Genomic DNA, 14883 nt, shown 5'->3' on the forward strand with positions numbered 1-14883 from the left:
GCCTTTCCTTACCTCAAAATAACAACAGGCACCGCTGAGTTTCTCCTGAGTTTCTCAGTACGCTATTGCTGAGCAGGACCTATGTTCGCACCTGGAGGCGCATATCTACAACTCAAATGAGCCCCATCTTGGTCTGCTCTCCAACCTGATTTTTGATTTGACGTCATTTACAGCACTCAGTGGTAATGAGCGTGTAAAAATTTGTTCTGCTCAATAAAATTTAGTCGCTCGATTTCTCCGGCCCACCAGGGGGGCCTTTTTTTAAAATAATTTAGTTAGAATAAGTTGCAAAAAAGTCCAAGTGCTCCAACAGTCCACTCCCAATCACATACCCCATTTAGGGTGCATGGGCAGTGTGTCATGCTCCATGACCATCAGCATGACACGTTGCCCGTGCAACAGAGTTCTGGATGAATGCCACTTCGTCTGAACTTAATCCTCCAAAAAAGATAGCGTTCTTTAGATGCAATTCACCACATAATGACTGAATATGTCATAAATGATGGGGCAGCACATGCATGAAACTTTTTCTTTCTCCCCCATAAATTGTGATTAAAGCTGGGGGTTATGGCTGTGCTCAGTGCACTGTTTGGTCCAGGACAACCCAAGGCACCAGCAAAGAGTACAAGGCCCCTGTGTGGCCCAATAGAAAGAGGAGATTGTGCATCCACAAAGACAAGGAAGGCGAAAAAGACAATGCAGTTTGAGAACAAGGATGTATTGAATTTCTGCGTTGCCACTCAGAGGGTGAGATCACTGTTGGCTAACTCTTCTTTGTGTCAGGACGCTACCACACTGTTGACTTTCACTGTGGAGAACGACTCTTACCAAAACTTTCCAGGCCACTGAGATCTGTCTGCGGAAAGCCCATTGAGAGTTGACCATCCTCTGCACAGGCGATGCTGACCAAACAGTACTTGTAAAACGTTGGGGGGTCTTTTTTCAGCTGCTTCCGTGTTGGGGGAAGTTAGAAAAATGGGCTTTTGGTGCTTGCTGGCTTGAAAAACCATGGGCTATGAGAATGTGGAGGTGGGAGTAGGGCCTACCGCCGCGGTGGAACATCGAGCAAGAATAGGCCATGCCTGGCACTCCTCGGGGTCAAAGACATGGACCACTAGCGTGGCAGCACTATTCCTTAGCGTGCCAAATCAATTGTGGTTAACAAATTGGCCGTGACGTGGTCCTGTGAGTTCTTCTACATGGCAGCCTGGGCTTCCCCCCCCTTGCCAGGTCTCACACGGTTAAAATATTACATTTCTAATATAGTCGACAGGGGTTTTCACGCAGGCTGGTAAATGGGCTAAGGGTTACGCATAAGTCAGTATTAGTGCTAGTAACTGTGTTTCTCCTACAGTGCTGGCAGTAAAATGTGGTTTTCAGTGGAACTGATTTTGTGGGCTGAATAAGTCATATATTATTCTTTCAGTTTTGTTTATCTACCCTTAGTTACAGACCAAAACTGAATAAGTAAGAGCTTTGGACAAACAAGGCTAAAATATAGCGGTTTGAGATTAGACTTGTGAGTTCTTTGGCCAATAAACTTAGTATCTGGAGATTCAGGTGGACAGAGAATTAAACAAACCAAATTAAAGTGTAATAAACTCTCTTCTGGCTCCCTTGATCACAGGAGACAGCAGCTCTTTGCAAAAAAGCTTTCTGAAAATCCAATAATCCTGGACTCGTTTTCAAATTTCTCATTAAACATTTTATAACTGCAGATCAGAGAAGCTAATGCCCACTGGTAATTAATTTAAATGTTGTTTTTTTTTTTTTTTTTTTACTATTTAAAGATATATAATTAGTTCAGTATTACTTTTTCTATTTGAGCAGTTTGTGTTGCGTATTAGAATAATTGCAGGGAGAAATGGGAAAATGGCAAAACAAGAAAGTGAATCATTATAAGCCAAAGAGACTAATGGGAGGTAATTTCTATTTATTCTCTGTTTAGTTTTAATTATGCCTTGGGAGCAAAACTGTGTATTTAGACAATAAGTTGCGAAGGCATGTAATCCTCCTGCTCTGGCCCCTCTAAGTGTGGTATACTTACCCTAAGTGAACACAACTGTCATGTGTGAAGCATACATTGTTGCTCATACAATAGAATCACTGAAAGGAAAGAAAACAGGGCTGGTAAACAACCAGGAGCCCTTTTCTAAACAACCGAACAACAGCATCATCCATTGGGACTGGAGAAGAAACAGCACATTGAGCAAAACAATTCACCCTCTTTTGGAGCTGCCGGTTTTCTCCGACGGCCGCTTTCCCTTTCGCCCGATCAGCCAGCGTGTGACACACACGGAGAGGAGACAGCTGCCCCTCTCAACAAGTGAAAAGCCATACGATTATGGAAAGAAAGGCGTGTGGAATGTTTGGCCGCTGCAGTTATTTAGCGTCACCTCATTAGACACGACAAAATCGGAGTGAAGGAGGGGTGGGGGGGGGGGGTGGACGCGACCCCAGCGTGGACTCGGGGGGGGTTGATCCAGTCAGGAGCTAATTTGACTTCATAATGACAAAGGGCCATTTGAATGGGCAGTAAGAGCAGGCAGCCGAGGTCAGCGTTCCTCCACTTTGTCAGCCCCCCCCTTCCCCGGGCACAGAGCCCGAGGAGCAGAATAGTCCCGCCCTGTCCCGGGGCCGAGTGACAAAGCCACCCCCGCCCACCGGCCCCCGCCCACAATCTCCAGGCTTTGTCTCTTTTCAGCCACAATTAACTGAGCTGAAGGACCCAAAGAAAGAAGCTCCCAGCACAATGAGTGGCTCCTCACAAAAAAATATACATATATATAAAACAGCGTCTTTATTTCCCCACCCATCTTTTGCTCTCTTCCCTGACGTTCACCTGCTGTCAATAAATGTGGCCGTTTTTTGTGGGTTGTTAAAAGCTGATAGTGTAGTGGTTGGAGTTACTGCCTTTGGCTCCAAAGGTTGTAGGTTTGATCCCCACCTCCAGCTCTAGTACACTTGAGCAAGGTACTTGCCCTAACCTGCCCCAGTAAAAATTACCCAGCTGTATACATGGGTAAATAATTGTAACTTTAACACTGTAAGTTGCTTTGTAGAAAAGCATCAGTTAAATGAATAAATGTAAATGTTAAATGCGGAGAAAAACAACAGCACTGGGACAGCCAGATGTGGCCATGTGCTCACAGTAAAAGGGAGAACTCTACCAGGAGGAAAAAGTTTGCCAATTTAGAAGAACTGGTCGTGAGCTGTAGATGAGCTCTGATTTGTCACTGATCTCCATGTTTGCCCTGTGAGTTTATATAATGTTAGTATATTCCTTAAAATGAATACAAAACATCAATATAAGTGATATATTACGATCGATACAATCAATACACAGTATATTGTTTGAATCAATACAAGTGCCAGACTTTGCAAAAAAGATGGTGATAATGCAACATTTTCACACTGAATTCTTGAATTAATCACGTCAAGCCATAAAGGAAGAAAAAAATCAGAAATTAAGATTTTAGTGTGTGAGTTAAAGATACCGCAAAGAAAGTATCGCAAGGCCTTTCGGGCGGAAACCCTCAGTGAAGGGACGTTGAACGAGAAGTGAGTGGGAAATATGTAAAAGTTGTGCTGGATTACATCAGGTTGTGTGTGTGTGCGATCTGGGGATGTCACCCTAAACATCACCCCACCAAACCATTATCACATGCAATGGGCTACTTGTGGGGATGGAAACATGTCAGTTGGTGAGCGTGAAGAGTTGGGTAGATGCGGTCGGCACAGTCTGACGCCAAACCCGTCTCTTCAGACGAGAACACGGATCTGATCATCACTGACAAGAACACGTGTATATTCACAGGTACATGCAATCACACCTTTACTGTCTGTTACTAAGCAAAAAGGCTAGGTGGGTGGCAAAGGGTTTAAACGGGTTTGAATCCAGCTCAGTCTGCATGGAGTTTGCATGTTCTCCCCGTGTCTGCATGTGTTTCCTTCAGAGGTTCTGCTTCCTTCCACAGTCCAAAGACAATGTTTCTTGTCAACCGGCGCAACCTGATCTGTGTGTGACTGTGCATGACGGCCCTACGATGGCCTGGAATCCCCTTCAGAGTGTACCGTACGTCACTTTGTGCACCGTGCTTCCCTTTGGCTCCAAAGCGTTCTGGCCTTTCGAAAAGTGCTTACTGAAAATGGATAAACTACAGAAAAAACAGAAGTGAAAGATCAGTGATTCTTATTGACTGATTTTTTTTCTTTTTTTAAATTTCAGGCCAATCCCAGAGGAGTGGAAGACAGCTGACCTTTGTGGATTTTAGAACTACATACGCAAGACTTTTGGACTCAGTCGCATCTACTGGTTACACGGTCAGCATCATGGCCAAACCTGATCAACCCCCTGTGAGAAGTAAAGTCTGCATTGGCAGCATCATCGGCACGGTCATCCTGCTCCTGTCCATCCCACCGTTGACGTCCCAAGCTCTGGAACCCAGGGAAAGTAGGACCGTCAAGGACAGCAGGGGCGAGGCACTCACCCGCGTGAAGAGGGGTTGGGTGTGGAACCAGTTCTTCGTCCTTGAAGAATACACAGGCCTGGAGCCTCTCTACATCGGAAAGGTATGATCTAAAAATCATGTGCTACGGCAGTGCGGAGCAGATAGCATGCGTAACCACCGTGATTTTCGAGCAGAATGTTTCAGCTCGAAGGTCACAGCCAGCCTCTTGATGTTGCCAACTCCAAGCGAGGTACTCACACAACTTCCAGCTAGATAAATAGGTTGAGCGCTAAGCTGCAGAGGTCTCTTAGGACACAGGCGCGAGCCTAAAAACTCCCACCGAGAACGACCGTGGCTAACGCTCCTTCACCACAGTCGGCCGCTGGCGAGCGGAGATTTTTTAGGCAGCGAGGCGAGCGTAGCCGGGAGAGGCGCGAGAACCTCAGCGAACGCGGTGCCGCCACGGTGGATCCCTCCCACGGAAATTCGCGGAGCTTCAGTCCCTCATCCTTAGCGAACCGCAGCTTGCTAAATGATCTCACCACATGCAGCACGTCTCCTAAGAAGCACATAAGATCACGGCTTCCTCCAAAATAGCCCATCGGTTTGCCTGGAGCGGCACATCGTTAAGTCGAGGAGTGCAGATATATTTTTTGTGCTCGATCACAAAGCTCTAGAACTGGATCTAGGATGTGGGGTTAGCGGTAAAGTGGCTAAAAAGCTCCGACTGGAGCTTTCTGCTGTACCTGTTCATTTTTGTTTTATGAAATAATGAACTGGCTGTCTGCTATTCATAATAAGGAAAAATATATATTACTGTGGTATTTTGACACCAATCAGCTTGTCAGTTTCTCATCATCCATCACTTCAGACTCCAGGCTTCGGTTCTTGGCCCACAATGTTGGACCTGCAGCTGCTGTAGCACCAAACTATTAAGTGGCGGTTGAGTCCAGTGAAGGTTTCTCATTTCGAGCCAAAAAAGGCCACAGTGAGGATGAGGAGGAGTTTAACTGATGGATGAAGTGGGATGAATTCACTGTTAGTCATTGGGAGGGTTTAATATCACAGGCGTGTAGCTCTCAGCTGAAGCACATCAAGCGTCCGAAAACTGTCTCTTTCTTTAGTCCTCTAGTCCAAATGGTCACCGACCGAAGCAGCAGCGCAGTTACCCTCGAAAGACATTCTCCGCCGTCGGTGAAATGTCGGCGCCCCCCTCCGCACCACGGCCCCGCTAGCGTCCCACGGCAGGCATACACAAACTTAGTATTCCAGGCATCGGAGAACCTCGGCACGAGTTGAAAGGAGGCGAGTAATTGATAGCTCGGCTGTCATCCCTCTCAATGCAGCCTAGTCTCGCCACGGTGGCGGCGGTGGCGGCGGTGGCGGCGGGGTGTGGGGGGTATATTTACGACAGCGAGCCGTGGAAAGCTAATCCGCATGGCGGGGTGCGGCGGGAAAGCTTGATCGAGCCACCGGACGCCCAGTGGTGACGAGGGAAAGGCCGCAAGCGGCAAAGCGAGTGACTCGGATCGGAGACACCTGCGGGAGTAAAAACAATGACGGAGGGGCCAGGCGGCGGGACGGGGCCTTGCGTCGCCCAGGTCTACCGGTCCAGGAGGAAAATCATCGTCTCACGCAACATGAGACGAAACATGGTGCTCTGTGCTCTGTGGCACAGACGAAAGGCCACTTGGTGATTCTTGATATTCCTGTGGCCGCTTGAAGACCATTTATTTGTCCCATTTGTTCACTTGTTTGTACTGGGGACAGCATGGCGTTCATCGCCCATCGCCCATCACCCAGAAATTCCCCTTCAAGTGAATCAGAAAGCCATTACGCAACACCTTTGTTTCGACCCCCAGTGTTCAGATTTAGAAGGGGGATGTGGTGGCGTGACCGGCTTGGCTGGGTCCTGCTCTCCGGTGGGTCTGGGGTTTGAGTCCTGTTTGGGGTGCCTTATGGCGGACTGGCGTCCCAGCCGGGGTGTGTCCCCTCCCCACCAGCCTTGCGCCCTGTTCTGCCAGGTTAGGCTTCAGTTTGCCGCGACCCCGCACAGGACAAGGAGTTTTAGTCTGCGTGTGTGTGTGTGCGTGTGTGCGTGTGTGTGTGTTCACATTTAACGTGCATTTCGATAATGAACGGTTAATCGGTCAGCACACGTTCCGAACGTCGTGGCCAGGCTATAATACAATTTGACCCTTTGCACTGACACCAATAGGCTCTTCATTTGACCTTTGAACTTTCTCCTGCCGTGCACTCGGGATGGTGGAGAGGAGACCGCGGCAACCCCAGGGAGACAAGTCCGAGCTACGGTCGAGCACTGACTTGGGAACAGCTGTCTGTAAATATGTAAACAAACAGAGTTATTAAATATTAATTGAACATGTAAAGAAACACACTCATTAAAAGTGGAAATGACCGTAACGCCCACTAATGATGGTTTTGCACATACTGTGTACAGATGTCATGAAACATCTGCAGTTGTGATCAAGGCGTTCCAGCGGGAAACGTGAATGCTGGAACCTCAGGCTGATAGTGGATTTTTGACCGTGTTTGAGGCGCCGGCACTAACCGAACCGTCCGCCCGTCCTTCCTCGGCCAGCTCCACTCGGACATGGACAGGGGCGACGGCTCCATCAAGTACATCCTGTCGGGCGAGGGTGCGGGGATCATGTTCACCATCGACGACGTCACGGGAGACATTCACGCCATCCAGCGGTTGGACCGCGAAGTGAAGGCGCAGTACGTGCTGCGTGCCCAGGCGCTGCACCGGCAGACAGGACGCCCCCTTGAACCCGAGTCCGAGTTCATCGTCAAGATCCAGGACATCAACGACAACGAGCCCAAGTTCCTAGACGGCCCGTATCACGCCACCATACCTGAGATGTCTGAAATAGGTAACTTTTCACACAGAACATGTAAGCATGTGTGTGTCATCAGGAGAGTCTTCTTGAGTGCTTGTGAAAAGGATTTCTTATTTATTATTTATTATTCTTTAAATTAGGGGGTGCGGTGGTGCAGTGGGTTGGACCACAGTCCTGCTCTCCAGTGGGTCTGGGGTTCGAGTCCCGCTTGGGGTGCCTTGCGACGGACTGGCGTCCCATCCCGGGTGTGTCCCCTCCCCCTCCGGCCTTACGCCCTGTGTCGCCGGGTAGGCTCCGGTTCCCCGCGACCCCGTATGGGACAAGCGGTTCAGAAAATGTGTGTGTGTGTGTGTGTGTGTGTGTGTGTGTGTGTATTCTTTAAATTAATTCTGAGCTTAATGTTTCCTTGAGTAAAAGTTTTCGATAACAACCTGAGATAACTTTGTATGAAAAGTGACACGTTATAGAGTAAAGTATTATTATTATTATTATTATTATTATTATTATTATTATTATTAATAATAATAATAACTCCACATCGGAGGTCGGTAAATGGACGCTTTGTGAGAACAATCAGAATGAGATTATGTTTATGTTCAGCAAACCACCAAGCAGCTATGTCATAATTATTATTATTATTATTATTATTATTATTATTATTATTATTATTATTAAAAGGCCACTGATAGTGCCCCCCTCCCCCCCATTGCTGCAGGGACCTCAGTGATCCAGCTGACAGCAACGGATGCAGACGACCCCACCTATGGGAACAGTGCACGGGTGGTCTACAGCATCCTGCAGGGTCAACCGTACTTCTCTGTGGAGCCACAGACAGGTTGGACTTCAGAACTTTGGACTATTTAGTGCTTCAAGAGCATGGATTGCTCACACACTCCACCCTGGGTTCACTGTACACCGCTCACACATTGGGTTCACTATACATTAATCAAATACGTTTCACTGAAAGAGTCCAATAATTATAAATTAATCATTTTGGGGGGATGTGTAGTATTATAAATATACTGTATTGTATATTGAGGTAACAAGTGGAGTTTAGAGTAAAAACACATGCAGTGTGTGTAAAGGTGTGACAGTTATAGTCAAAGGAGGGAAAGGAAGTAAAAGGGAAGCGAAACACGCTGCAGATCAGTGTAAAGGATTCATCTTTTTGCGTCGGTGCCGTTCTCCTCCTCCTCCTCCGGCTGCACGGTTACGGGAGCTAATTTGCATATCCGAGACCACGGTACTACCCGTGCCCCCCAGGATCTCCAGCCAAAAAACAGATGAGAGACGGCTGGGATTACAGCGCGTGTGGTTCGCGGTGCGATCGGCCCTGGCCGTTGGGGAGACAGCACCTCTGCTCCCCTTCCCTTCCACCGTTGGGGCAAAGAGAACAAATTTAAAGGATTTCAATTACAGAAGTCAATGGCTCAGTTCCAGAAGGAAACATCCGACAACAAGTCAGTCTGCTGCCGTTGCAGCACTGAGCTGAACTGGGTCCCGGAGACTAATTTGAAACATAGACAACCACGCCCCCTTGTGCTGTACTTTACACATTGCAGGATGAGGATGTTTCCCATTCTTCGAGGTATATTTACATTTAACCATTTAGTTGACACTTTTCTCCAAAGTAAATTACAATATTAGGGTTAGAATTATTGGAAGCTGGCAATTATTTATACATCTGGGTAATTTTACTGTAGCGATTTAGGGTAAGTACCTTGCTCAAGGGTTCTATAAGCCAAGGTCAGGATCAACGACGTGTTAGCTTCACATCTAAAGGCAGCAGCTCTAAGCACGACGCTACCAGTCATCCGGTTCTGTAGAGCTCGCATTCAGCCATAGTTCTAAGAGAAATATTGTTATGACAGAAAAGTTACGATATTCCTTGCGGTAAAGAGTGGTTTTATTGCTCTGTTCACCCCATAATCAGGAGTTTGCTCAACTGTGGGAAGGTCACCGGGTCAGAGATGGTTTTCAGACAGACATCCTGGACTCGGAAGATAAGGTGAAGTGTGAATGTTACCGCTGACCCACTTGCCCCCCCCCAATCTCTCCACAGGCATCATTCGTGTCTCTCTCGCAGACATGGACCGTGAGGTCAAGGAGAACTATTCAGTTGTCATCCAGGCCAAGGACATGGGGGGCCAGCTGGGGGGGTTGGCTGGGACCACCACCGTCAACATCACCCTGAGCGATGTCAACGACAATCCCCCCAAGTTCGCCCAGAGTGAGTAACAACCTGCAACACACCCCCCACCTCCCCCACCCGACCGCACCAGGCCTATCGGCACAAATGTCCCTTTTCAAAACCTGCCAGTGCTCCACTTCATCACCGTCACCCGAACCGGTGGCCTTGCCCCTGGGACGAGAACACGACTAGAGTTGCCCTGCACACAAGTGAGACTGTCAACTCCACTAGGACTGACGCTGACGCCACGAAGAGCCAGTTCACGTGAAAGGGAAAACGGTCATTAAAGTGGTTAACGATTCTTATTGTCACTCTGGTTATGTCCCTCAATGTTCAGTTAAAGATGGACAGTTGAAGACATGAGCAGCGTCCTGTACTGGACTGATTGAACAGGGAACGGTTGAAAATATGGATCCATGAACTTGGCACGGTGGCACAGCGAGTAGTTCTCCCAGCGCCTGGGTGATATGAAAGGACATGGCTTTGAGCCCCACTCAGTCTGTGTGGAGTTTGCATGTTCTCCCCATATCTGTGTGGGTTTCCTCCGGGTGCTCTGGTTTCCTCCCACAGTCCAAAGACATGCTGTTCAGGTTCCCCCATAGTGTGTGAGTGACAGAGAGAGAGAGTGTGTTCCACTGAAGTATGGATGACTGACCCAGTGTAAGTAGTGTATCTAGCAGTGTAAGTCACCATGGTGAATGAGGTGTGTGGGCTCATAACACTACATAGAGTTCATCGGAAGTCACTCTGGAGAAATGAATCTGCTAAATAAATAAATGTAAAATCATTACGGTTGATTCCGCAGTTTCCTGCTGATGAACAAGGAGAGAGTCGCCACCTAGTGGGCGAAAGGGGGCTGGGTTTAAAAATGGCATTGACCAATAAAATAGCAAGATTGAAAAGAAAATAAATTATACTGAATGTACTGTGCTTTACTGGCACAAACAGAGCTTCCAGGAATTTACCCCCATCGCACATCCATCTGTAGGGCTGTACCAGATGAGCGTTCCGGAATCTGCGCCAGTGGGCTCCGCTGTTGGTCGGATCAGGGCCAAAGACCGCGACACGGGGATCAACGCTGAGATGAACTACAGCATCATCGACGGGGACGGCCGGGACTCCTTCGACATCAGCACAGACCCCACCAATCAGTTCGGCATCATCACCATCAAAAAGGTAGGCGAGGATCCGCTCGCAGTTGATTGGTGGAGCAAACACGACCCCACCCCCCCACCGGCTCATCCCGATCGCGGTCTAAGTCAGCTTGTCCTCCACTAAATGGTGTCATTATCGAACACCTGCTGCTGTCCTGTCCGCACTGTAACAGTGACATCATTGCCTACCTGTTGCCCAGCTACAGTAAACAGCGCTGCTGAATAAAACTGTAACAGGGACTATTAGTAGCATAGAGGGTTAGATCTGTCACCTTTGGATACGAAGGGTTAGGGTTCAATCTCCACCTCTGGCTCTAGTACCCTAGTACTATGTTTTAGAGAAAAGCATCTGCTTTTGTCTAATGTTAATTTAGTACTAGGGTACTAGAGCCAGAAGTGGAGATTGAACCCTAACCCTAGTGTAATTTATCTGACACTTTTCTGCAAAGTGGGGGGGCATGGTGGTGCAGCAGGTTTGGCTGGGGCCTGCTCTGTGGTGGATTTGGGGTTTGAGTCCTGCCTGAGGTGCCTTGTGGCAGACTGGCATCCCGTCCGGGCTGTGTCCCCTCCCCCTTCAGCCTTGCGCCCTCTGTTGCCAGGTTAGGCTCTGGTTCACCATGACCCTGCTTGGGACAAGTGTTTGTGTGTTTTCACCAAAGTTACTTACAACATTAATCTACTTACAACTATTTACCTATTTATACAGCTGGGTAATTTTACTGGAGCAATTTAGGGTAAGTACTTTGCTCAAGGGTACTACTGCATGAGGTGGGATGCAAACTTGCAACCTTTAGGCACAAAGGCAGCAGCTCTACACATTACGCTACCAGCTGCCCACTGGGAGGGTGTTAATATTATTTCTTATTAGTGTCTCATGATGATAACAATGTTCAGAATTCACCGTGGTCTTCTCTTCTCCGCCCATGTGCTGTCCAGCGGCTAGATTTCGAGAGCAAGCGCAGCTACACCCTGAAGATCGAGGGCTCCAACACTCACCTGGACAAGCGTTTCGCAAAGCACGGCCCTTTCAGCGACACCACCATCGTGCACGTCAGCGTGGAGGATGTGGACGAGCCGCCCGTCTTCGACGCTCCTGCCTACTTTGTCGAGGTGGCCGAGGACGCCGAGGTCGGCACTGTGCTCAAGACCGCCTACGCGCGGGACCCTGACGTGGCCAACAACTCCATCAGGTGAGAACAAGGGGGTCTTACAGTCGATGGTCTGAAACGTCACTCTGTTAGGAGACATGAGAACGCATGGTGACGTCAAAGGAGTTTTTGGCAGATTTCGGCATCCAGGCGCTGAGATCCAATATGTTTTTACATTAATTCATTTAGCTGACGCTTTTTTCCAAAGCAACTTACAATGTTAAACTGCCTACAATTATTTACACATTTATACAGCTGGGTAATTTTACTGGAGCAATTTAGGGTAAGTATCTTGCTCAAGGGTACTACAGCCAGAGGTGGGGGATCAAACCTGCAACCTCTGGGTCCAAAGGCAACAGTGCTCATCATTACCTTACCAACTGTCACTTTTTAAAAAGCAGATTAAAATATATATTTCAAAAAACGGGGAGAGGATACACTGAAACATTGTGAATTAATTTTATGGAAAAATGTGGACTTTTTAGAAATTCGCACTGAAATGTTCTTCTGTGCCTCACTTGGGCAGCGGGGTTGGGTAGTGGTTGGTGCTACTGCCTTTATACCCAAAGGTCACAGGTTCAATTCCCAGCTTCAGCTGTGGTACCCTTAAGTAAAGTATTTACCCTAAAACTATTCTGGTAAAATTACCCAGCTGTTTAAATGGGTAAATAATTGTAGGTAGACTAACATTATAAGTTGCTTTGGAAACAGTATCAGCTAAATGAGTAAATGTTTACCAGCAGGACAAAGCACATTTTTGCTTTGGAAACTGGGAGTGTAGTAGTTAGAGCTGCTGCCTTCAGACCCAAAGGTCTCCAGTCTGAATCCTAACCAGCAGCTGTAGTAGCCTTGAACAAGGTATACACACACACACACACACACACACACACACATTTTCTGAACCGCTTGTCCCACACGGGGTCGCGGGGAACCAGAGTCTAACCCGGCAACTCAAGGCGTAAGGCTGGAGGGGGAGGGGACACACCCAGGACAGGATACCAGTCCGTCACAGGGCACCCCAAGTGGGACTCGAACCCCAGACCCGCCAGAGAGCGGGACCCCCACTCACCCACCCAGCTGTATAAATGGGTAAATAATTGTAAGTAATGGAACATTGAAAGTTGTCAGCTGAATTAATGAATGTCGTAAACCATGTGTGTGAAATGAACACGCACGCAGGCAGTAGGGGGCAGCAGCAGTCTGTGTGCATCTTCCTCCCTGAGCCATCAGTTCAACGAATGTGTCATGGCCTTGACGATGATGCTGATGATGACCATAATCTCTGCTGCCTGCCCAGACCTTATGGGATGATGCTGATGATGACCGTGGGCACCTCATGGGCTCTGTGACAGAACTTCATTGCTGCTTTAATTAAGGAATCGTTCCGCTTCACAGCTTCACACCACATCTCAACAGACACATTCCATCCTCCTGCTGGACACAACATTGCAACGAATGCAGGTGGGAACAGACAGCTCTTGGAGTTACATCTGGAGTTATTGCATTTCATTTGTTATTTTTATTATTATCATTATTATTAGCAGTGCTGTTGCCGGGCAGCGGGTAGCGTAGAGGTTGGCGCTGCTGCCTTTGGCCTCCAAAGATCGCAGGTTCACATCCCACTTCCAGATACAGTACCCTTCAGCAAGGTACCTACTCTAAATTGCTCTAGTAAAATTACCCAGCTGTATAAACAGGTGAATGATGTCAGTTGTTTTGAAAGAAAGTATCACATTAAAGTGACTTTCTTTGGCTCTATTGAGTGTGATTGTTTTTGCTCGGAATATGTATATGGTCCTGTTCCAGTAAAGAGCCAGTAAGGGTTTTTCTTCAGTCTCTCACCTTGCATCAGTCCCCGATGCTGTGAGATTCTCTCAAACACCAGTTACTTTTTTATTTTATTTTATTTTAATTCTCTAACCAAAAGCCAGGCCTCAAACTTTAACTGATCTTCAGTAACTGATAAGAAGCACAAACCATCTGGGTTCCACCATGGTGGGCCTCAGCAAAGCTTGTTTACCCACTCATGCTGTATTGAAGGTGTAATATGGAAATGTGCACTATGATGCCCTCCGAGATGACCGGTGACAGGAGTTGTGAAGCAATGCCCTTAGCTGCAGCTTGTCAGTCAGGGGTCTCCATGGACACCAGGGTGGGATGGCATAAAGTGGGGGTCAATGGGTTTGCTGAGAGTCCCCAAGAGGCAAGGTTGATCTGTCAGACAGCTGTTCCCCTCCCGGCTACCATCTGCACTGCTGACCACAACGAGCTCCTCATGTTGAAAATCATCTTTGTGGAAGGGTCAGACACGAATGGGGAGTGGGAGAAATGGCCGTGTCAAGTCTCAACGCCAGCTACTACCCGGCCATTGCTTGGACACCACCAAAAAGTCATATCATTGCCATGAGAAAATTAGGGGTTTGTGTGACTTTTTTGAATTCAATATTACTGCCCTGGGGGGGGTGCGGTGGCGCAGTGGGTTGAACCACAGTCCTGCTCTCCAGTGGGTCTGGGGTTCGAATCCCGCTTGGGGTGCTTTGCGACGGACTGGCGTCCCGTCCTGGGTGTGTCCCCTCCCCCTCTAGCCTTTTGCCCAGTGTTGCTGGGTTAGGATCCGGCTCCCCGTGACCCCGTATAGGACAAACGGTTTCAGGTGATGTGTGTACATTATAGGGGTCATTTTATATATATATATATATATATATATATATATATATATATATATATATATATATATATATATATATATATATATATATATATATATATATATATATATATATATATATATATATATATATATATATATATATATATATGTAGGGGAGTGCGGTGGCGCAGTGGGTTGGACCGCAGTCCTGCTCTCTGGTGGGTCTGGGGTTCAAGTCCCGCTTGGGGTGCCTTGCGGCGGACTGGCGTCCCGTCCTGGGTGTGTCCCCTTCCCTCTCCGGCCTTACGCCCTGTGTTGCCGGGTAGGCTCCGGTTCCCCGTGACCCCGTAAGGGACAAGCGGTTCTGAAAATGTGTGTGTGTGTGTGTATATATATATATATACGCATGCTCCTCTACTTATGAT

The 14883-nt window shown here is 47.7% G+C and overlaps 1 protein-coding gene across 2 annotated transcripts in view; it reads left to right on the top strand.

Annotated features, from left to right (window-relative positions):
* The window catches only part of LOC108927557 (cadherin-20-like), a 50001-nt gene that overhangs the window by 28120 nt on the left and 6998 nt on the right, over positions 1-14883 (top strand). For both annotated transcript variants that reach the window (XM_018740956.2, XM_018740955.1), the window contains exons 2-7: positions 4229-4572; positions 7054-7348; positions 8031-8150; positions 9378-9545; positions 10495-10682; positions 11597-11850. In XM_018740956.2, the coding sequence (XP_018596472.1) occupies positions 4333-4572; positions 7054-7348; positions 8031-8150; positions 9378-9545; positions 10495-10682; positions 11597-11850 (1265 nt within the window). In that variant the 5' untranslated portion in view covers positions 4229-4332. The remainder of the gene's footprint in view (positions 1-4228; positions 4573-7053; positions 7349-8030; positions 8151-9377; positions 9546-10494; positions 10683-11596; positions 11851-14883) is intronic.

Source organism: Scleropages formosus, chromosome 19, assembly GCF_900964775.1.
Source record: "Scleropages formosus chromosome 19, fSclFor1.1, whole genome shotgun sequence".
NCBI classification, from domain to species: domain Eukaryota; kingdom Metazoa; phylum Chordata; class Actinopteri; order Osteoglossiformes; family Osteoglossidae; genus Scleropages; species Scleropages formosus.